This window comes from Loxodonta africana, chromosome 10 (genome assembly GCF_030014295.1).
Source record: "Loxodonta africana isolate mLoxAfr1 chromosome 10, mLoxAfr1.hap2, whole genome shotgun sequence".
Taxonomy (NCBI): Eukaryota; Metazoa; Chordata; class Mammalia; order Proboscidea; family Elephantidae; genus Loxodonta; species Loxodonta africana.
This window is the reverse complement of record NC_087351.1, coordinates 19,011,589-19,036,705: the sequence shown is the minus strand read 5'-3', so window position 1 is coordinate 19,036,705 and position 25,117 is coordinate 19,011,589. Positions and strand designations below refer to the sequence as shown.

The window sequence follows — 25,117 nt, the reverse complement described above, 5'->3', positions numbered from 1 at the left end:
ATTTCAAACTCCACAGAAGTTGTTTCCTCCTCTATGAACATCTAAATGTAAATTCTAATTGACATATTCAGCAGTATTTTAGTAAGACAGAGGACAAACACAGGCAGATGAATTATCTTAAGAGGACAGACATTATTTCTTGTGATGTAAAATGAACCCTGGAAAAGCCTTTTATTCTGGCAGAAGATGAAAATGAAAAGCTTCATCTGAAAAAATATATATATATATAAACTTCATGCATCTAAAAAAGGGCGTTGGGTATGTTGAAGGTGATCATTCAACCTGGCTTGTAGCACTGTACCTTTAGAAGTTTTCTGCTGGCAGAACTTAAGGGGCAAACATACATTGAAAAGCTACAGTTGATTGCCTTAAAAATTGATGGCAAATTAGGTTTCAAATATACTCAGCTTCTGGGGGAAAAAAGACCATCACCTGTTTTTAACACCACAGACAGCCTGCATTGTGCAGCCTTGCCTTAAAACCATTAAAAACACAAAAGCCTAACAAAAAATCAAAAAATGAAATATTTATTACCGCATTTTGTGACTTAACACCTTTTTTTTTTAACATAACGTCACAGTCCTCATACAAGTATTTTAATGTAAATTTGACAAAGCTTAAAGGTAACAGCATTTTCTTCTAGTGAGGAACACGTGCTGAGAAAAGAAGAATTCATGGACATACAATACCAATTCCACAGCAGATCTGATACTAGCAAAAACATTCTTTTTTTTTTTTCAATTGAGGTAAACACATAGAATATCTAACATGAAACAATTAATAGACCGAACTCTGTACGAAGTTTGTTACAGTATTCTCTTGCTCCTTTTTATCCCCCAAGCTTTGAGTTTCTGATAAAGTCCTAGTTTTGGTGCGATGACCATTAATAACTTTTTTGTGTTGAGGAAAGCTGCCCAATTTAAGATTGTTTTGTCCACAGCCAAGGCTCAGAACTCCTGGAAGAAGCTCTCGCTCTGTCTTTAAATCTTCGCTGGCAAGCTCTTTGAAGAAGAGTCCCCCAAAATAATAATAAGAGTTGGCTTATGAAGCACAAACTATAAAGATCTGTTTGAAACTAAAGGACACATTTATGGAGGAACAAAGGCCGGGCATGAAAACACATTCTTGAAGCTGGAGTCCAAGGGGTGAGGTTCAGCCAAACGTTCATCGTGGTCTCCAGCGTGGCTCTTTTCTCATTGGCCCAACAGGTTTCAAATATACCGCAGTCTCTCCTGGATAGTGAATTCACTGATGAACCAAAACAGTCATTCTTTTGGGAACAACACACATAGTGTGGAAAACAAGGGTATATATATTTTTTTCTCTTCTAAAACTATTTGAGGCAACATAACGGAGTGATCAACAGAAAATGTACAAGTTTAACTTAGTTCCTATGTTTATACTACAGTAGTTATAACTCTCGGAGTCTTTTTCCAGAGGATCTTTACATGGACAGCATTGTCTCAGTGAGCCCACGATTTCACATTTGTGTTCTTGTCGCATTGGTCCTCTGTCGCTTGATGAAAAATGACAAAAGTAAAAAATAATCACAGCTGTCTGGAATTTCATATTAAGTGTCAACATCTGGTCAAAGTTCAGAAAGTCTTAAAATAGTTTTTGCGTGTGTTTCCTTTTTCCCTTGAGTTCCCTTATACTATTGGGCGTGAATATCCATGACCTGTCCGCCAACACTGGGATCTACAGAATTTAACATTGTGGGGCTCTGTGCTGACATAGTCATTCCAGGGTGGGTAGGGGGTCCTCCGTGCATCATCATGGCTGGGTGGTGGGGATGGCTTGGCAAATATGAATGCATTGGGGGTCCGTGTCTTAATTGAGTAGGGTGTGGGGTCATCTGGGGAGGAGTGTAACTTGGCTGGGCCATACTCATTCCCATAGGACCACCCTGAGAAACGTAGTCCCCTGGCATGCTCTGCAAACCTGAAAACAGAGAGGGGGAAAAAAGAGAGCAGGTCAAATTCCTAAACATTTTTATACTTTACTCATCAAAGACGGAAAAAAAAAAAAAAAACAACAGACACTGCAAATCTTATATCTAAATTTAGCTGCAGATTCTTGCCAATGTTTGCAGACATTCAGATTGTAGTTTGCGTTTAATTTCATCGCACAGCAGTATAATGCAACACAACAGAACTAAATATTTAATGCAACTAAACGCCAGACAGCGGAACTGCTTTTCAAAATGGTATTCAGTACGTTTCTTTGATAAATGCGGTAAGAATATAAATTCGAAGTCAACCTCTATCAGTTAACTGTTGACGGCATCGTCTGTTTCCTTTTGTTGCATTTATAGATATGGAGAAAATTGCAGATACTAAAGTAAAATAAAATTGACATCATATCCATATTCTTCATGAAAAATTTATTACACAAAACATTACGGCATGTTCATTCCGAAGGGCTTTTATGTATATTTAAAATGAAGCCCCCTTTTTGAATTAAAGGCATTTTTAGAACAGCACACCCAAGAGATTGTAAAGGTCAAAGGTAAGAAGTCAATGTAAGGTCATATGACATGCCCAGTAGTTTACGTCTGAAAATTCCCAAAACTGATGCCTTGATAGAAGGAATGAAATACAACACATTTAGGAGTTCTTCATCAAAATGCACAGGATTTGAAGTTGTGAGTTAAAAGGTTGGGAAGCCAGCAGCTGAAAGATTCTGACTTCTCTTGTAAGTTACCTGTTCATTGAATTAAGGTGACGTTATATTTATAGTTGCACATCCCCAGAGCTAAAAGGACAGCTTTATTCACCTCTATTTAACCTCCAGTACATACAGTTGAAAAGCTGAACAGATGTTTTCGACACTGTAAGGTGGTAATCTAACGGCTTATACACTGCAGTCATTTTGTTAAGTAGATCCGAAGTCCATTATTAACAGCAGTGGCAAAACCATCTAAAGACAATAACACAGCCTGCATAGTCCCAGCTCTCTGTTTATTCTACCACAGCAGCCTGCTCAATGGATGATGATAATTAAGTACCAAATATACCATATTGTGTGGCTGCATAATCAAATCAAGAGAGGGTAATATTCTTCTGTATTAAGCTATTAATGTAATTGGTCATGAAGCATAAAATATGTTATGTAATTAAATAGGCTAGAAATTATATGGCCTATATTAAGAATTATCCAAGCTGAGCAAATGTTTTCTCTATAGCTGTTTTAGGGAACATTGCTTTCTACATTTTTTGACTGCATTAGTAAAGGAAGGGAACTGGCTTCATCAATGGTGTGCCACAGTGACCCCGAGATCCCATATAAAACGTTGGCCTCTATTTACATATAGAGAATGATTTCATCAAGGTACGTGTTGTTATATTCAGCCTCATTAAACAAGGAAGTTTCAGTGTTATATGAATTTTTTTATGCTTGGTGTCTTCAGCAAAGGATATATCTCGTCGGCAGCCTCTGAATTTTTTTCAGATGTCAAAAACACTTGAAGCTTTAAAGTCTAATGGGTTTCTTAATCCAACTGCAGCCATTCAGCCTCAGTGAAAAATCCATTCCTTCATATTCGGTTGCTCCTAAATGTCTTTCCCTTTAAATTTATTGACTGGCTTTCCTGTCTTTCTGTCTCATGTCGAAAGTCAGTAGGCACATGTAAAAAATAATCAAAACACACCGACTCCCTAGTGAAGAATCAATGGTGTCACCGCTGTCATATATCTAGACTAGGCATAATGAACTGCAGCATTTCATCTTTGCATATAAGATAATTTGGGCATCAATCGTATTCTGACAGATTTATGTCACTCAAAGGACAGTTCTACTTTTCCTTTTTTTTTTTTTTTTATCGCTTCATTGAAGCCTGCTTAATTTCTCTCAGTCAACTGGTGTCCCCAAGACCTTATTTTTATTCTTAAATGTCCAATATCGGCCTGATGTCTGTATTTGTGCACATTGGGGCCACAGTAAACAGGCTAAAAGGCAGTCCCACCTGCTTAAAACACACGCAGGCTTGTCAGTTGGCCTTTTCAAAAGTGCACCTCAGTGTCATCTGTGCCTTCAGAAATGGGTGATAGATATTTAAAAACAGGTCCTTAGTTTGGAAAGGCATGCAGTTATGGGCAAGGAAAAATAAAACGGGGCAAATGATTAAAAAAAAAAAAAAAAAGTAAAATGAAATCTCTGCAGTGACAGTGAAGACAGGTCGCACCCGACTGTACTTACTTCCCCCTGGCTTTGCGATTGCTTTACATGATGAAGGTTACATGTAGTGCCATTGCCCATCCATGCCCATATTCATGCCCATTCCACTCATAGGTCCTAGAAAGGAGATAAAATCCAAGAAGAGGCCGGAAAATCAGCAATAATGGATGGTGAAAAAATAGGAGGAAACTCAGATTCCTTTTCACTCATTGCCTTGGTTTAAAAAGGAAAAAAGAAAAAGGGTGTGTGTGGGGCAGAGTAAAATGGTACTGTTGCAAAACCTCTACTTGGTACAAGAGGATTTCTTTTCCCCCACCCAATGTAAAGGAACCAGGCAGAGCAGGCAGCAGGCAAATGTTAAGCCCACCGGGATGGTGGGAGAGGAGAGTGGATGGAGAAGGCTGGTAGAGAAGGTGACACTTCCCAGGAAGCCCAGAGGAGGGAAGAGCAAACCTACCTGCAGGCCGGATTCCCATATGTTGCTGACCATCCAGCACAAAGCTCCCCATGGGCTGACCCTCTGGACTATATGCTGCTCCTTGGCTCACTGAAGGATCAAGAAGAAAACCTGATTGTAGTCATTCGAGGACACAGAGGAGAAAGAAGAAAAGACATACCAAACAATCAGCAATTGTTCCCGCTGCAGCACTGACGCGTTACACGCAACAACGTGGTGGGCGCCTTACGAACTGGGGGTGTGGCTTGTAGGTGTGTTTTCACGACAGTTAAGCAGGGGCAGAGTGCGGGGACCAGTGCCCAGGGGCAACCTCTAAGTTGCCCCTTCCCCCAATTTTAAGATGAATAGGCATTGATTGGCGGGACCTATCAGCAGAAACCCCATCCCCCTCTTGTCCGGCTGCCTGAGTCAGGCGCCTTTCATATTTGTGGCTCCTCGGAACGTCATTCTGTGCCTGGCCTGGGGGCAAACTCCCTCCTCTGCCCTCCTACCCCCGCCCCATGACTCTGGAGTTAAGGTACGTTAGTAGCTTTAAAAAATGACCAGGAGGAAAGACTTCACCAGCCAGTTTAACAGGTGGGTCGGCCTATGCAGCCTTTGCTTCTTATCTATTGATTAGAGGGGAGAAGGACGGGGAAGTAGGGGCACTCATATATAAACATTGCAACATGCTATTTAGTTAGGATTTTAGGATCCTCCTATCTCTAGTGACTTAACACAAAATGTTCAAATCATACACAAACATCTGAAATTTGAGTACAATTTTACAAGGTTAAATATACTCAATTAAATATTGGCTTTTTTACCCAAACCAAAGATAAAGTAAACATGGTATTATATACACCAAAACCTAAACTCATTGTCGACCCTTATAGGACACAGTAGAACTGCCCCATAGGGTTTCCAAGACTGCTTCTTTTTACAGAAGCAGGCGGTGGCATCTTTCTCTCGAGGCGCGCCTGGTGGGTTCAAACTGCCGACCTCTCGGTTATCAGCTGAGCACTTTAGCCACTGCACAGCCAGGATCACTGGTATTAACGAAAATATCATATTTCAAGAGTTTTATATTCTTCTCCAAGAGGCCTCTCCGACCTCCATTAGGAAGATATTTCAGTGTTACTGGGGAAATTTTGCCAAAGGAAGATTAAATTCTTAAATCCTATAAACTGAGGCCACAGTTCAAATCTCCGTCAAGTTAAACTATCAAGTTAGTGACGACAGCCATCACCACATGGAAAAGTTGCCTTCTACAAGCCTCCTTTGCAGGAGACCACAACCCCTCAGAAAACTAAGGAAACGGGTATTCCAAAGTAGCATGATCAGAAGTATGTCAGTATGGTTCTGAACAGTACCGTTTATCTTTGTTTTAGAGACACTGTGAGAAAAACCCACATGTATTTTAGTGGGATGGATGTGAAGCCTTTTAAACAAAGGTAATACTCTTTTAATAAAAAATAATGCTGGCTACGCAGCCGGTCAGGCTTTGACAGAATACTATGAATAGTCAAGCAAATGAATAGATACAATGAGTCTAACAGGGAATGGTACAGGAGTGAAAGCAAGGCACACACCAAAGAGTTGTGGGTAGCAAGGAGATGAGAGTGTGCTAACGATTGGATGCAGACAAGCAGTGAGTAATTCCAGAGCTCACAGTCAAACAAACGGCTTGTGGCACTAATACTTGTGCCCAATTACCAATTCAGAAAGAATATAAAAAGTAGTTTCAGTGGAGTCTGGGTGGGAAATCTCCAATTAGCACCAATTAGTGAAGTTGCTTCCTAGAGCGGAATTCTGGGGACATTGAAAAAAAAAAAAAAAATCTCCCAGAATGCCTGGTGGAAGCATTTATTTACCAGGTGATGCAACTCCTGAAGAATAACTTGATGAGGATTTGTGTCTGTGGGACCTAAATATACATACTAGTTGGAACTTGCCTGCTCGATTTGACTGGTCAATCATGGGCTGTACAATTCTTCTTCTGGCATTAATAAACCTGAAACACAAGAGACAAGTCCAGTCATCAAACTCGATTTCTGTGCTCTGTGAACGCTTTTGCATTTAATGTCGCAGAGAATACAATACAGTGGAGGGTCTACAGAAATATCTTTCTAACTTAAAGGCCATTTTCCCCCCTAAGTTGACTGGAATCATCTCCGTCATAGCCAACTCCAAGCCAAGTTGCTAAAATGGCTCAGGGAGAGATCGGGAAAAAAAAAAAAAAAAAGTCCTCCATGAGAAAACCTTTATTAATTTGCAATTGTGCTTCTGCTTCTTAAGCAAGTAGGAATCTGGTTAAAGTTCACAGGCTGGCAGATTTTTTTCCCCTTTCCCTAACTAAACTCAGCATAGGGAGACCAAGCTTCCCCTTGCAGCTGGTCATAAATGGAGACCAGGCTCTGGCACTCTGCTTTCACAAGGTATTGTTAGGTCAGCAAAGCCATCAATTAGGCTGTCTGAACTTTTATCACCAACACAGCAGTAATAAGTGCTGGCCAGAAAGACTTCTGCTCTTCGGCAACTCCTGCAGTTTAAGCCTGTAAAGTTAGGGGTCATGTAGAGGTCAGTGCCAGTTGGAGGCGGCCTTTCCAGCCTCAGCTAGGACACCAGGGCAGAGGATAAGGTAACTGCCAACCATAAACCCAGCCACCTTTCAACCCACTAGAAAGACAGAGCCTCAGGTACACATGGTTGATATTAGAGCCCAAAGAAACGTTTTCCAATCAGGTGGTGGCTAAGTCCCAGGAATGTAAAGGAGAAGCAGTTATTTCGTCTAAGAGAGCCTGGATCTAATTTTGTTGGAAATCCAAAAATAAGTGCCTACTTCATGTTACTTTAATGTTTAATAATGCCCATCAAATATTCATGTACAAACAGACTAAGATGATAAGAAATCTCCTTTATTTCTCCAAATTTAATAAAAACAAAACAATTTTCAACCATTTGTGAGTTACCCTCGTTCCTACACATTTAAAGACGTGTATTCCCACACATTGGAGCCTATGTGCAGAACTCACTGGCAGTGGGTTTGGGGGGTGGGAGGGGCGGTGAGGGGAGATGTCTGACACACAGCCAGCTGTTCCTTCAAAATATACCCATTTGTAACATTTTTCACTATTTCCCATTCTAAATCTTAAGTGCAGGGGGGACTTAATGATTAATGAGTCCGCATGGGGCCACAGGCAGGAACTGGAAACTCATTCTTTGAAATTAGCCAGAAAAATTGGAGTGTGTGTTGTCAGCTCTGCATTCCTGCAAAGTTGAAGTCCCTTCCGATGACAGTCAGCCAATACTTGTTTATGCCTCCTGTGTGCTCTGCTGTGGAAATACAATTAGGCAGAGGAATAATAGCCACGAGAAAACCAAAGGAGTCTTTTGCATATGGTGTTTGTTTGGAAAACAATGAACTTCTTTATTACTTAAGAAAGTGTAGCTCAGTTGTCAAAAATGTTACACCCCCTCAGAATTAGAGAAGAAATGACAAGTTCTGGGGAGGTCAAAATAAAAGAAGAGTTGGGATTGCTTGTGTGTTCCCACCCCTTGACTTTATGTGTTGCTGAGGAATAGCTGACCAAATTACAAAGTCTTCCAGAAGCATCCCTCAGTTCAGAAAAGGAATTTCTAACTATCTACTCTTTCCCCACTCGGTGTATTGGGACCACCCCCAGGAACTCCCCTTATCAGCTCAGGTTAAGATCAATAGAGATGATCAGGAGGGCCAGAGAAACCTTTTCTCTCCAAGCTTCTAATGGAGGACACACATGGCAAGGGTTTACCTCTTTTTATGTGCTACTCATCCAGTTTGTTTTTTCCTACAGGCCAACTCTTTGGGTGAAGTGAATTGCTATTTTTTCCCTTTTTAATTTCACCCTTTTATTCTTTTATTATTTACATCTGGAGGTTGTTCCCTTATTTATGTCTTTCTCTCTAGTTCTCCCAAACACTCCCTTACTCACAGAGCTGCAAGGCATCAGGGTTCTTAGTTCTCAGCAGGAGAACTCCACACTGTCTTCAAACAAATAATTACGGGGAGGGTTAGAGGTTCACTCAAAGGTCATTTCTTTGGATACTCATCAGAATGTTTACATTAGTAAAAACGGGGTCCGCTCCAAAGGTTGTTCAATGTGGGACACACAACAATGCAGAACATTAAAAAAGCACTCTGTGTCCTAGCAGGTCTTTATAGAAGCGCTGAACTTGGAAATGCCACTCCACTATTACATTTTCAACTAGTTACCATGGCATGGACTGGATGTTCACTAGCGGTTATGGCAATGGCCTTTTCTTTGCCCAGTTGTACTAAACAAATATGAAAAGAGGCCTCTGAAAGCTTTCAAGAGATCCTTTTACAAAACATAATAGAGATTTTGCTTTTTCACTTGGGCTCCATTTAGTCTCTCTGAATTTTTGTTCTCAAACAATATATTTGATCCATACTGTTATTTTTTTTTCCAGATTCATAATTCTATCACAACCGTTCAAGAGAATATTTTAAAAACATGTGGGCCCCCAATTTTTTTCAGAAATCTTTTAACATACAACTCCTGCCAATTGTCAACCCCTCTGATCTTGGGACATCTTATAAACACCAGGGCTCCATAAATACATTAGATGTTGTTCTTAAAATTAATAAGTTGACTGAGAAAACTTTGACATTAAAAAATAAAATTACTCTATCACACTGATGACCCACAGGCTGCTCTCAGAAAACACACGGACCTATGTAAAATGGAGCCATTTAAACTGTAGAGTTAAAAAAAAAAAATCAAACGAGGAGTAATTTTTATTTCTTTAATGTCAGTAAGATGAAGTTTCCATATATGATCATTCCCCAAAAGTATATGACATGAAATTCTCTCCCAGTTCCTCTGGTCTGTATTTTTAAAATGACCTTATTCAGTGCTCGAGTAGCAAACAGAATGTGCACGTTTAGAGTTGACTTAAAATTTGAAAGCTCTAAGTTGAAAACCAACTGATCTTCAGTCCTTCAAGGTCCAAGCTCCAGTCATATGGAAAAATGCAACTTGCTAGTTCAAAGACAAAAGACTTGTCTTAAAAAGGTTTCTTGGATATTAAACGGGTCTTACAAAATAACATTTTGATGAGTTAAGTGTAAATGAATCGGACACATATGGATTAAGTTATCCTTGAATTTCACACGGGTTTAAAAAATAAGGGGAAAAGAGGGTCTTGGCAAAAAACATTTTGGACTTTGCCAAACCCAAAACATTTGAAAAATTGCTGAAGACATCCAACTCACCAAAATGCAGCAAGCTGCACCCAACTTTAATGAAAAACCCCACAAGTTATTTCCAATCCAAAGGCTGTTAGGTTTTTCATCTGTATCTGATATTAAAAAATTCTCTAAGTTTTAATGTCATCTCAGAATGATTTTGAAGTTGAGTACATATAATATACTTCTATACTGGTATAACCAATTTGACCCTAAGTTACCAAGTCTTCTTGGACATCAAATAGCTCTTAAAAACATACTGAGTACAACTTGATGTAAAATGTGTCATATATGATATAGGCCATAAATAAAATGTGTTAGTAAATTTTTTTTTTTTTTTTTAGTAAGCCTAGTGCCTTTCCAGATTTCACTTAGAAAAAAATTTCATTAGCCTCATTCTGACTTTTTTAAGGACTTCACATAATTCCCTTAGTGGCTCCTTTGGGAATTAGTACCCTAACGTGCACTAGCTCCATTGATTTGTGTTGAACACAAAGTTAATATCCAGGCTTCAGCAAAAGCTCTGGAGACTATCTACCAAGGCTATGTACTTTCTCTCTAAATTTTACTTAAATAGAAAACGTTTTAGAACATACGGTCCTTAAAAATTATATACTGACTGTTAGCTTAAAAATAACTTAATTATAGAAATAAATTCAATGACTTTCCAAGAATCATGAGGACTTTCTGAGTCAACTCAGAGAGGAGAAAAGAATACATTGAAAAGAACAAACCTGAGATAGCAAAGTATCATTGAAATCTCATCTTGCTGGGAAGATGTCTCCAGGAGACCATTTTCCCACAGAAGAGCAGAATTTTTAGCTTTGCATACTTTTCTGGAACTGAAATCTGACCATCATGATTCTTCTCTTAAAGGCTTTTCACTCCAAAGCATATTTCAGATTGATAGAAGTAGGGTTAGGTGGCATTCCTGGGTGTTGGTTGGTTTCTTTTTCTTTTTTTCTTTCCCTCTTCTTAAATGGCTGATAAATCCCTTCTTTCTGGTTCACTAGCTTCATGCCACACCTGGTAACCAACTCCTTTCAGCAGCATTCCTTTTGTTAGAAAGTGCAGGCCTCAGTGGAGTCAACTGGAAGGCCGCCAGGCCTGAGCACTCGGAGGAGGAAGCAAGAGTTGCAGGAACTGAAGCTTTTGCATGGGTTCATTTGGTCAAGGAAAAGGGCTGAACTGTTGAATAGGGATCAGATCAATTTGGAAAAGGTGTTGTAGGCAGCTCAGTGACTAGGGACCTGTTAAAAAATGAAAAACCTCTGCTTTTCCACTATCCCGAGCCCTGGGACTCATCAGCCAGGGCGTTTATTCACTAAGCTTGCTACTGGTTGGTGCTTCAAACAATGAAGCTTAAACCTTGGCGAGTCAGTTATCAAGTTTCTTCATTTTTTCGTAGTTCACACACACACAAAAGCAAGTCTTTTTCTGTCTTTTGGTGGTGGCTAAGGGTGTGGTTTTCTCAGTAAGATACAGTAAAATTATTAAATCAATGAATTAAGCAGGTTCAATGCCCTGGAACCTGTGCCTGGGCATACAAATGATTGAGTCATGTAGAAAACCTACGTTCTTCACTAGTGGCTGCACAATAGGTCTTTTCTCACAGCTAACTGTGAGCCAAGCAAATGAGTGAGTTTCATGGGCTATGAAGGGATATATTCACAGGACATAATTAATTCTCCTGAGGTATAGCTTAATTTAGAATTCAATAGACTAGATTTGCCCACAGAACTAAATACACATGAATTTATGCTCATGAATTTACAATATGAAAACATGATATTAATCTGAGATCACAAACATGTAGTTTTATGAATATACCTTGAGTAGTGGAGTGTTTATACTGACATGAAAGGTCATACAAGTAGCTGATGTTATCTTTGATAGCCTTCTACTATGCTCTTTCAATAGTCTTCCTTTTATCTAATTCTTCCCTAAAGTTACCAGGGCCCACATAGGTTCTTTATCGAGATACTCTACTTTCGACAAGCCCTTTTCAATTTTTGTCCCATAGTTCACACTTGCCCACATAACAACATGATAAAGAGCACAGGCTCATATTTTCTGCCATTTACTTGCTCAGCGACTTTGGGCAAGTCTACTTAAACTTCCCATGCCTCAGTTTATTTCCTGTTTGTAAACTGGGGGAATAATTCAGCCAGGATTGTTTTTAAGACAAAGGGAAATATTGTATGTAATATTCTTGGCATAGTGCCTGGCACATAGCAAACCGATTCAAAACCAGTTGCCATGGAGTTGGCTCCAACTCATGCAACCTCATGTGTGTCAGAGTAGAACTGTGCTCCACAGAGTTCTCACTGGTTGATTTTTGCAAGTGGATTGCCAGGCTTTTCTTCCAAGGCATCTCTGGGCAGCTGAGTGTGTTAACCCTTTGCACCATCCAGGGACTCCTGGCACATACAAGAGCTCATTAAGTGTTAGGTTATGATCAAGATGCATCTACCCAATGTCCCCTCCTGAAGAGCTCTGTACACTCACAGGTAATAATTAAGAATAACTGGTTTTTTGTTTTTTTTTTTTGGTTTTGGTTGGCTGTTAAACAAATCCATGCTGGGTTGATAACAGGTAATCATGTGCTATACCCCTTTGGCTAGCATGTGTCCATGTGGTAAGATCTTTCTAGAGATCATGACTTACTCCAAATGTATAATGCTATGGAGGAGATTTTATTTATTTATTTTTGCATTATATTCTTTTTTTTTTTTAATTTTATTGTATTTTAGATGAAGGTTTACAGAACAAACTAGTTTCTCATCAAACAGTTAGTACACACATTGTTCTATGACATTGGTTAACAACCCCACGACATGTTAACACTTCCTTTTCAATCCTGGGTTCCCTATTACCAGCCTTCCTGTTCCCTCCTGCCTTCTAGTCCCTGCCCCAGGGCTGGTGCACCCCCTTAGTCTTGTTTTGTTCTATGAGCGTGTTCAATCTTTGGCTGAAGGGTGAACCTCAGGAGTGACTTCATTACTGAGCTGAAAGGGTGTTCATGGGCCGTACTCTCAGGGTTTCTCCAGTCTCTGTCAGGCCAGCAGATCTAGTCTTTCCTTTTGAGTTAGAATTTTGTTCTACATTTTTCTCCAGCTTCGTCCAGGGCCCTCTATTGTGATCCCTGTCAGCAGTCAGTGGTGGTAGCCAGGCACCATCTGGTTGTACTGGCCTCAATTTGGTGAAGACCGCGGTAGATGTGGTCCATTAGTCCTTTGGACTAATCTTTCCATGGGGGAAATTTCAGATGCTAGAGCAAGCATAAAAAGCCCTCGTGGTACAATGGTTAAGCTCTTGACAGTTCGAACTCACCCAGCAACTTCGAGAGAGAAAGACCTGGCAATCTGCTCCTGTAAAGATTACATACAGCCTAGAAAACCCTATGGGGCAGTTCTACTCTGTCACATGGGGTCTCCATGAGTCAAAAATCCACTCCACAGCACTTAACAACCACAACAGAGCAGGCACGTGCTGTTGGGGGAGGGTAGTGGGATGAGCCATTTTGGAATCATACTCTCTAAATGGTTTTCTAGATCCTTGCTACTCTAAATATATTCCACAGACTAGTGCCATCATCTTGGAGGTGTCAGAAAGGCAGAAATGCAGAATCTCAGGTCCCACCCTCAAAAAAAAAAAAAAAAAAAACCCCAAACATGTTGTCATCAAGTCGTAGTGACCCTATAAGACAGAGTAGAACTGTTCCATAGGGTTTCCAAGGAGCACCTGGTGGATTCAAGTTTCCAAGTTTTTGGTTAGCAGCTGAGCTTTTAAACACTGTGCCACCAAGGCTCCACTGAGTCTGAATCTGCATTTTAAATCATCTCTAAGCGATCTACGCACACTGAAGTTTGAGAAGCTCTGCTCTAGATCACGTACGGATCACGTACCAAACAGATGATCTAGTAGTGTCCCTAGGAATAGAAACTTGCAAAGATCACGATATAATAGTGAATCTCACCTGCGAAAATGCAGGTACTCTTCTCTGTAGGTATACTATACTTGGATCTAGGCAATCTTGTAATCACTGGCCTTGGGCAACCAGCCATTTGAAATAATTTAATTCATTTTACTCCATCTGTACTTACTGAAGGAACAGTTGGGCCAGTAAAGTGTTTTTGTGGAAACTTTTAATGGATGCTTTTACTACCTTCAGGAATGGATAGGGGAAGGATGGTAGATTCTCTCTCTCTCTTTTTTTTTTTTCTTCATGCCATTCGGTACTGTTTTTTTTTTTTTTTTTTTAATAATAAATATAAATATTTTTATAATTCAAAAGAGTTTCAAACGTGATTTGAAAAATTTGGCACCCTCTTTGTCTGAGACTTATATAACCAAAAACAAAAACCCAGTGCCATCGAGTCGATTCCAACTCATAGCGACCCTATAAGACAGAGTAGAACTGCCCCATAGAGTTTCCAAGGAGTGCCTGGCGGATTTGAACTGCTGACCCTTTGGTTAGCAGCCATAGCACTTAACCACTAAGCCACCAGGGTTTCCGAGACTTATATAGCCAATGAAAAAAAAACCCAAATCAACTGCTGTTGAGTCGATTCCGGCTCACAGTGATCCTACAGGACAGAGTAGAACTGCCCCATAGGGTTTCCAAGGAGGTGCTGGTGGATTCGAGCTGCTGACCTTTTGGTTAGCAGCCTGAGCTCTAAACCACTGAACCACCAGGGCTCCATATTGCCAATAGTCGAGACTTTTTAATAACAGCATTAGGGAAATTTCTACTCAGAAAGAGAATTATCTTTGATTTCCTTTGTAATGCTGAGCAACAATAAACAGTGTTCTGTGCATACAATCATACCCGATGGCATGTAACAAAACATCCCAGCAGGTTATGATTTTTGAAGCACTGTTAGTCTTACAGTATGCCATCAGATTATTCATATGTGGCTATTTATCATGCACTATAAAAGTGATCTTTCAAAGCTACTTGAAAGCAGGGAGGAGAAAACACTCAAACTTCCTTAGCTATTCATATCTAGGATCCATCCTCTTCAAGATAAAATACTAAGTCAATAGACATAAGTTGTAGTATATTACCTCATCCTGTCCATGATTTATAGCAGATGGAAATCAACTAGAAACTGAATTACTTTGAAAGTTTTACTACTGACATTAAAATTCCAGATCTGTCTACTTACACACCTTTTTGTGCTTCTGAAAACAACTTCTTTGCAGACCTGGAAGATACGTCCACAACTTTATTCAACTCTATCAGCATATAAAGAAGGGATAATCATTTTTAAAATTACCAATTACCTGAGCAACTATCTAAGCCCTATAGCCTGACCAGACTTTTAAAATCAACCAGTCCTTAATAACCAGTTACATACATTCTTAGCCAATTTGCATTATGTTCCCCACCATTTACTAATTCACCCTAAGCGGAGATGATTCCGACAAACTTAGTCTCTTTTTAGTTTCCGTGATCACCTTTGATTGAAGTATGAATTCTTTATCCTACTTCGCAGTGGAAACCACCTAAGCATTAACTTGCCCAAAATGCACCAAGCTGTTTAGCAATTATGTATTAATGTTTGAAGAGATCAAGGTGAGCTCACATGCCCTTGTGCTATGGATAACACTCTGATTAGCTTGTCATCTGCTCGGAAGAAGATGTTGGCTGATTCTCCCATACAGTCTAGCAGGCCAGCTGTTAGCTGCCTGTCAAGCCCTCAAGTGGACAAGTAGTCCAGGAGCAAAAATGTCACTCCTTTGATCTGGCAAGGAGCAGCTGCTGATTTATAGAGTAGGACTTTGTTCTTCCATTCTATTTTACTTTCTTTCCTAAGGCAGAACCACAAAATCCAGGAGAAAAAAAAAGTGCCGTTCCCAGCAACATCAACAAGCTCTGACAACTGCAACAGGGTTTTTCTTGGCCCTAACAAAGCTCTCAGGCATCTCTTTTGACGCTCACCTTCCCCCCTCCCCTTTCCTCCCCCCCACCACCATTTTTTGCAATGCGGTAGTTATTGTTTAATTCAGCCTCTGTAAATGGAATGGACTGTGGCCAGCAAGCCTGGGGCATAAACACACCTGTATGAGAGAAGCCTTATTGTAGCAACCATCTACAAGCAAGCTCACATGAACCATGTGGTCCCGAGTTCAGAAAGAATGCTCCATTTTTCCTGACAGCAGGTTTTACCCTAAGTGAGCATCTATTTTTGGTGCCACCAACCTACGACGGCCACATTTGAACTGTTTCATCTCCGAAGGCACTACACTCTTTAAATCAAAGAGAAAAAAGGGTTAGGCAGGAAATAGACTTTTTTTTTTACTTGTGAGCAAACAGGTCCATTAAAAATGTTTATTCACTGTCTATAATATCAATCATTAAAAGCTAAACTAAATGTCCAGAAAGGCTTTCGCAAATGCATTATCAAAGATGCCATAAAGTTGACTGCATTACCACTCATTTATACTGACATAGGCTTCCCTGAGTAACATGCAAGGGGAAAAAAATCAACAACAAAATCTACATAAGTCATGTGCACAGTCTTTTAAGAATTAAACTATTTTCGAACGCATGATCTTGTTCTCAATGGATAAATGTGTCAGGTAAGAGATGATGCCCTGTCAACCAAGTGGGACACGCAACAATGCAGCATTGAAACAGACTCTGAGAAGTCATCAACCATATGTATGTGTGTGTGCATGTGTGTATATGTATATATATAATACATATATATGTACATACATACACATTGTATGTGTGGATATATATTTTTACATATACATATATACACACACACATATATACACATACATGTAAACCCTGGTGGCACAGTGGTTAAGAATTTGACTGTTAACCAGAAGGTCAGCAGTTCAAATCTACCCGGTCCTCTCTGGAAACCCTACAGGGCAGTTCTACTCTGCCCTATAGGGTGGCTGAGTCAGAATTGACTAGACTGCAGTGGGTTTTGTTTTTGTTTTTTTATATATGTACATATATATACATAAACCTAGCTACATGCTTTGCCAACGATGAATTTATTAACACCTGGCTAGGTTTCCTATACTGCTGCTGGAGGAGGGGTGATAAGGAAGGATACACACACACACACATATGTCAGAAATGGTTGTGGAGAGACTGGTACCATTTACACTGAATGGTGAGGATGTAAAATGGTACAACCACTTTGGAAATCAATCTGGCACGTCCTTAAAAAAGCTAGAAATGGAAGTGCCATATGATCCAGCAATCCCACTCCTTGGAATATATCCTAGAGAAATAAGAGCCATCACACAAATAGATATATGCACACCCATGTTCATTGCAGCACTGTTCACAATAACAAAAAGAAGGAAACAACCTAGATGCCCATCAACAGATGAATGGATAATCAAATTATGGTATATACACACAATGGAATACTACGGAAAGATAAAGAAAAATGAGGAATCTGTGAAACATCTCACCACATGGATGAATCTGGAAGGCATTATGCTGAGTGAAATTAGCCAGTTGCAAAAGGAAAAATTTTGTTTGAGACCACTATTATAAGAACTCAAGAGAAAGTTTAAACACAGAAGGAAGCTTTCTTTGATGGTTACGAGGGTGGGAAAGGAGGGAGAGGGGAATTCACTAACTAGATAGTAGACAAGAATTATCTTAGGTGAAGGGAGGGACAATGCACAATACAGGGGAAGTGAGCACAACTGGACTGAACCAAAAGCTAAGAAGTTCCCTGAACTCAACCAAACACTTTGAGGGACAGGGTAGCAAGGGTAGGGGTCTGGGGACCATAGCTTCAGGGGGCATCTAGGTCAATTGGCATAACAAAGTTTATGAAGAAAATGTTCTGAATCCCACTTTGGTGAGTGGCATCTGGGGTCTTAAAAGCTAGCAAGCAGCCATCTAAGATGCATCAATTGGTCCCAATCCACCTGGAGCAAAGGAGAATGAAGAACACCAAAGACACAAGGAAAATATTAGCCCAAGAGACAAAAGGGCCACATAAACCAGAGACTCCACCAACCTGAGACCAGAAGAACTAGATGGTACCAGGCTACCACCATGACTGCCCCGACAGGGAACACAACAGAGAGTCCCTGATGGAGCAGGAGAAATGTGGGGTGCAGAACTCAAATTATAGTAAAAAGACCAGACTTAATGGCCTGACTGAGACTAGAGGAACCCCAGGAGACGTAGCCCCTGTTAACTGAGAACAAAAACCATTCCTGAAGCCAACTCTTCAAAGGTTAGACTGGACTATAAAACGTACAACAATACTTGTGAAGAGTGTGCTTCTTAGTTCAAGTAGATTAGACTAAATGGGCAGCTCCTGTCTGGAGGCAGGATGAGAAGGCAGAAAGAGATAGGAGCTGGTTGGATGGACACAGGAAACCTGCGGTGGAAAGGAGTGTGCTGTCACATTATAGGGATTGCAACTAGGGTCACATAACAACGTGTGTATAAATTTTTGTATGAGAAATTAATTTGAGCTGTAAACTTTTACCTAAAGCACACACACACACACATATATACATATATATATATATACGTGTGTGTTTGAATGCTGAAAATGAAGAAGAAAACAGAATGGTTGCTAGAAGTCCTTGCTTCTACTTGGCTCACCTGTTAAGCCCTGTTCTAGTGTTTGCTTCCCCCCACCCCCCAGCCCTTTTTTAATTCTCCAGGGAGAATAGAACTTTTCCTCAGCCTCATTTCTTGCTTTTACCCTATCTTGCTTTTTGGTTAGTCAGAAGTTACTAAGCACTACGTACTCAATGTTCAGGGCTGTACTATATACTAGATCTTTCTCTGTGTATCCCAGTGAGAGCCTGAGTCCCAGGGATTGGGGTAGGGGCTTGAGTGGAAAGGGAAAGCAGGGTATAGAGCAGCAGGGATTATGTAAGGTTGATTTTCATCCTTTTTCGGTCATGAATTAGTGCAATTTTCTAATTTTAAGGCTCATAGTAATCTGTATATGTGTCACACATATAAATCTTCCACATTCAATACTTAATAAAAGATAAGTTTAACCACAAAAATGAGACAAGTCATATATAATATGTAAATATACATAATGCATAAATATATAACATATGACACTATATATTTAAAAAACTGAAAATGCAGTTCAAGCCTTTAAAGGCTTTTAATCTCTAGACCCCCACACTTCAGCAACAAACTGAAAAATACAACGTGAGACCACATAATAAGTACAAACAAACATAGTCCACATTCAGTAAATAAGCGTGATCGGGTCAATTAAAGAAGTCGGGGAAATTCATCAGTGAATTCTTGGAGGAAGAAAGTTGAAGCACATTAAAAGCCCACTGCTCTCAAGTTGATTCTGACTCACAGCGACCCTATAGGACAGCACAGAACTGCCCCATAGGGTTTCCAAGAAGCAGCTGGTGGATTCGAACCACCAACCTTCTGGTTAGCAGCTGTAGTTCTTAACCACTGTGCCACCAGGGCACCAAGCTGTAGTTCTTAACCACTGTGCCACCAGGGCACGTAAAGAAAATGGAATACACGAAGGCATCAAGGCAGACTAGGGCTGATTTTGTGCAAGGGAGGGAAAAAGAATTGAATTCAGACTGGCTCCTGGTTTTGGACTGGAAATTATGGCCAGGGTTAACAGACAAACGGATACAGGTTCTTGATGATATGTTAAACCACTGGAATTCTTGAGCATTGGAATGATAAAATACAGTGTTTGAGGAGGGTCTTTTCCAAGAGCTGTGTACAGGATGAATTGAGAATCTAGAAGCTGAAAATGTAGGAAACCATTGTCTAACCCAGGCAGAACGGGAAAATAATGTAAACGCAGATTAAAAAACTCAGATTAAGATGGTAGAAATAAAAAAGAACTGGCGCATTTGGTTTGGAGATCTGCTGATGAATTGTGCTTAGATGGCAAAGGAGAGATACAAACATAAAAGAAATTAAGAGAATGAACCGGAGAATCTAAAAATGTTATGGTACATGGTTGATGAAAACTGGCAATGGAGGAGAAATTCCTGTTGGTTGTGGTAGGAGTGGCAAACTCAATTTTTAAAATTTTGACTTTGAGTTGACAGTGGGACTTTCAGGCTAAGAAGCTATGGAGGCCATCAAGACATAGGTACTGAAGAGGAGTGAAAGATTAGGAGAGAATTTACATCAACACCCTCTAATAGCTTCAAAACTCCAAACTACGTAAATATTCTAGAGCTACAGCAGCAAGTACAAGCTGCCTAGCTTCCTCAAAGAAAAACAAAAAACTTCATCTTCATGTGTCCTCTAGATTCTAGAAAGTTCTCTACCTGATAATGGTTAGCCAAGTAATTGTCAGTAAAATTCTCTGTGTCTGTGGCTTTATTTCTTAGGTACAGTTTGCCTTTTCTTTTAACGCTGAGATAATAATTTATGTGACTAGATTTAGAGGCCCACGTTAATTACATATGTGTTTGTGTTGCTACCCAAGTTGTTCTACTTCATACTTAACATGTGTGAATTTAGTACTAGAATTTATCAGAGAGTGTTAACAGTTGGATATAGGAAGATTTTTATCAGGGAGACTGTGTGTTTTAAGCAATAGCATAAAACAATCAATGGCAGGTTTTCTCTAGGTGGTGACAACTAATTTAGAAGAGAACTGATAGGACAAAGTGTTAACATTTAAAAGGGACTCTATTATGTGGGATGGCTTCCAAATTGTGTCCTCTTTTCAAACCATATTTTTCTTTTCAAATGGACTTTTAAAGTGAAAAATATAGCACTTCATCCAAAGTAGTGTGGAAACAAATGGTGCTCAGGTCTCTATTCTTCAACTCAGGCCAAACCGATCCAACTCCAGCAATCTAAAGCCACTTGGTGTTTGGAGGGAAGGTGCTATGCATGTGAATGTCCCATGGCCCTTTCATTTGTCTGTGGGGGTTCCTTTTTCTAAAGCAGCAGGGGATACTTCCGAAGACCAGATTGGCATCCCAGAAGTGTTTGGATGGGCTAGGCTCTTATCCTTCTTTAAATTCTCCTGCTGGTTTGAAAGAAAGGATGTGGTAAAGGACGCAGGCAGAAGGTGGAAACACTCTTAGGGCCCTTTATCAATACCATTGCTTTCTTTACATTGTAGCTAGGTCTCTTCTTTGAGAGGCTGAGATTTTAGCACTTTTAAAGGGAATCTATAAGTGAGAAATCTCCTAGGTGTTAAGCTTCAGAGTGGCTTCAACCCAAAATATGAAAAAATGAGATTAAAACACAAAAAGTCTGGTAATATTAAGAAAAGGATCCAACAAGCATGTATGTTACAGTCTTTCTGTAGATTTTACTGAGTTTAAATCAAATGTTATATAACTAGTTCATACTGGTATCTTGTAAAAATGCCAATGAAAAAAGCAAATAAAGGATCTAAAACATTTTAAAGTCACTTTAAATATCTATTTAAATTTCTAGCAACTATAAATCTAACAATAATCTTTTAAGATTATTATGAAAACATACTCCATTGTGTTAGGAAGCAAAAAAAGAAAATTTTTATTCATGAGCATATGACTTACTGGCCCCACATTCATGAAGTTCAAACACCGAAGATCAAAATCCAAATCCAATTTTCTGACTGCCTTTTCTTAATGACAAATTAAACATTTTTTACTTTAATTTGACAGCCAGGTAGCACTCTGTCTTATCCAGAGATGTTATATGTGGTCTTTCCAACGTGATGGTATTATTACCCACAAAATTTTTAGCATCATCCCGTAATCATAAAAGACATAAAATATATCTTTATAAACCACAAGAGACCTAGCAAACCAGCAGTTATGCCACATCTGCTTTACTCCTTAAATATTTTAGCTTTAGAGGATTAGTTAGTGGATTTTTCCCCGATTTGCAAAAAAATAAAGCCACCAATCTTTGATTCCAACATTCCACTCAAAGCTATAATCTCCAATAGACAAGTAAACACATTGTACACCAACTTGACAGCATTTTAAGAGCAAATTCAGATTCCACATCTCCTATCAGAATTTCCTTAAGTGCTTTAATGTAACCATCAGAAATAGAAATAGTGGCATTTGTGTTATCTCCATTCTTATGGTAAATATAAAGTAACATCACCATTTATCAAAAAATAATTTTAGAAATTTGTTGAACTACTAGACTCTTGGAAACCCTGGCAGTATAGTGGTTAAGTACTACGGCTGCTAACCAAAGGGTTGGCAGTTTGAATCCGCCAGGCGCTTCTTGGAAACTCCATGGGGCAGTGTAGGGTCGCTATGAGTCGGAATCGACTCGATGGCCCTGGGTTTGGTTTTTTTTTTTTTTTTTTAACCAGACTTTTATTTTGCTATCAGGCAATATATAAACAAACAAAACCCCCAATTAATCAGCAAGGTTAATATGTTAACTAATAGGATCTCACTGTTGTCTCTGTCTGGAATGCCCTTCTTCCCATGGCCATCTGGTCAACACATCTTCCAAAATTCTTATCAGAGGACACCTCCTTGAGAGAAATTTCCCTGGTTCTGTAGTCTGATTAAGGACTTACTCAGTCAGCTGAACTACTAGCTACTGACTCACAGCATTTATTCAATACCACAATCACAATGTACTTGTCTGGCTTTCCCACCAGGTAGTCTTAGAGAGCAGGGACCACAGCTTAATTCTTTGTTATCATCACTGTAAAAAATAGTACATTTTCAATAAATTGTTTGGTGAATGAAAATAGGGTTCCCTTGTCTTAAAAAAAAAGAAAGAAAGAAAAGAACCCCCAGTGGTGTGTTGCTGTTGTTGTTGTTAGGTGCTGTTGAGTCAGTTCCCACTCATAGCAACCCTACGCACAACAGAAAGAAACAGTGCCCGGTCCTGCGCCATCCTCACAATTGTTGTTATGCTTGAGCTCATTGTTACAGCCACAGTGTTAATACACCTCATTGAGGGTCTTGCTCTTTTCCCCTGACCTTGTACTTTACCAAGCATGATGTCCCTCTCCAGGAACTGATCAATCCCTCCTGACAACATGTCCAAAGTATATAAGATGCAGTCTCACCATCCCTGCTTCTAAACAGCATTCTGGTTATACTTTTTCCAAGACAGATTTGTTTGTTCTTTTGGCAGGCCACGGTATATTCAATATTCTTCACCAACACCACAATTCAAAGGCGTCAACTTCTTCTTCGGTCTTCCTTATTCATTGTCCAGCTTTCACGTGCACGTGATGCAATTGAAAATACCATGGCTTGGGTCAGGTGCACCTTAGTCTTCGAGGCGGCATCTTTACTTTTCAATACTTTAAAGAGGTCCTTTGCAGCAGATTTGCCCAATGCTATGCGTCGTTTGATTTCCTGACTGCTGCTTCCACGGGTGTTGACTGTGGACCCAAGTAAAATGAAATCCTGGACAACTTTAATCTTTTCTCGGTTTATCGCGATTGATGTTGCTCATTGGTCCAGGTGTGAGAATTTTTGTCTTCTTTATGTTGAGGTGCAATCCATACTGAAGGCTGTGGTCTTTGATCTTCATCAGTAAGTGCTTCAAGTCCTCTTCACTTTCAGCAATCAAGGTTGTGTCACCTGCTTAACGCAGGTTGTTAATGAGTCTTCCTCCAACCTGATGCCCTGTTCTTCCCTATGTAGTCCAGCTGCTTGGATTATTTGCTCAGCATACAGATTGAGTAGGTATGGTGAAAGGATACAACCCTGATGCACACCTTTCCTGACTTTAAACCACTCAGAATCCTCTTGTTCTGTCTGAACCACTGCCTCTTGATCTATGTAAAGGTTCCTCAAGAGCACAATTAAATATTCTGGAATTCCCATTCTTTGCAATGTTATCCATAGTTTGTTATGATCCACACAGCTGAATGCCTTGGCCTAGTCAATGAAACAGAGGGAAACATCCTTCTGGTATTCTCTGTTTTCAGCCAGGATCCATCTGACATCAGCAATGATATCCCTGGTTTCTACTGAAACCAGCCTGAATTTCTGGCAGTTCCCCGTTGATATACTGCTGCAGCCATTTTTGAATGATCTTCAGCAAAATTTTGCTTGCATGTGATATTAATGGTATTAATGATATTGTTCTATAATTTCTGCATTTGGTTGGATCACCTTTCTTGGGAATAGGCATAAATATGGGTCTCTTCCAGTCAGTTGGCAGGTAGCTGTCTTCCATATTTCTTGGCATAGATGAGTGAGCACCTCCAGAGCTGCATCCATTTGTTGAAACATCTCAATGGATGTTCCTTCAGTTCCTGGAGCCTTGTTTTTCTCCAATGCCTTCATTGCAGGTTGGACCTCTTCCTACAGTACCATTGGTTCCTGATCATATGCTACCTCTTGAAATGATTGAACGTTGACTAATTCTTTTTGGTATAATGACTCTGTGTATTCTTTCCATCTTCTTTTGATGCTTCCTGCATCATTTTATAATATTTTCCCCATAGAATCCTTCGCTATTGCAACTCCAGGCTTGAATTTTTTCTTCAATTCTTTTAGCTTGAGAAACGCCAAGTGTGTTCTTCCTTTTTGGTTTTCTATCTCCAGCTCTTTGCACATGTCATTATAATGCTTTGTCTTCTCGAGCTGCCCTTTGAAATCTTCTGTTCAGTTCTTTTACTTCATCATTTCTTCCTTTTGCTTTAGCTGCTCGACATTTGTGAGCAAGTTTCAGAGTCTCCTCTGATATCCACCTTGGTCTTTTCTTTCTTTCCTGTCTTTTCAATGCATCAAATCTATTCTTGAGGTGGTCTCTAAATTCAGGTGGGGTATATTCAAGGTCATATTTTGGCTCTCGTGGACTTGCTCTGATTTTCTTCAGTTTCAGCTTGAATTTGCATATGAGCAATTGATGGTCGGTTCCACAGTCAGCCCCTGGCCTTGTTCTGACTAATGATTTTGAGCTTTTCTATCGTTTCTTTCCACAGATGCAGTTGATTTGATTCCTGTGTGTTCCATCTGGTGAAGTCCATGTGTATAATATAGTCGCCATTAATGTTTGTGAAAGAAGGTATTTGCAATGAAGAATTCGTTGGTCTTGCAAAATTCTATCATTCGATCTCCAGCATTATTTCTATCACCAATGCCATATTTTCCAACTACCGATCCTTCTTCTTTATTTCCAACTTTTGCATTCCAATCACCAGTAATTACCAATGCATCCTGATTGCATGTTCAATCAATTTGAGACTGCAGTAGCTGACAAAAAATCTTCAATTTCATCTTTGGCCTTAGTGGTTGGTGTGTAAATTTGAATCATAGTCGTATTAGCTGGTCTTCCTTGTAGGCGTATGGAT

At 39.7% G+C, this 25,117-nt stretch overlaps 1 protein-coding gene across 2 annotated transcripts in view; it reads right to left on the bottom strand.

Annotated features, from left to right (window-relative positions):
* Nucleotides 1-506: 506 nt before the first annotated feature.
* The window catches only part of MEIS2 (Meis homeobox 2), a 230,917-nt gene continuing 206,306 nt past the window's right edge, over nt 507-25,117 (bottom strand). The window contains exons 10-13 of one of the 2 annotated variants that reach the window (XM_003418648.3): nt 6,568-6,626; nt 4,634-4,744; nt 4,198-4,293; nt 1,851-1,941 (exon numbers count right to left, since the gene is read on the bottom strand). In XM_003418648.3, the coding sequence (XP_003418696.1) occupies nt 4,235-4,293; nt 4,634-4,744; nt 6,568-6,626 (229 nt within the window). In that variant the 3' untranslated portion in view covers nt 1,851-1,941; nt 4,198-4,234. Of the gene's footprint in view, nt 1,942-4,197; nt 4,294-4,633; nt 4,745-6,567; nt 6,627-25,117 lie in introns of both variants that reach the window. The other variant, XM_003418646.4, reaches the window with a different exon arrangement.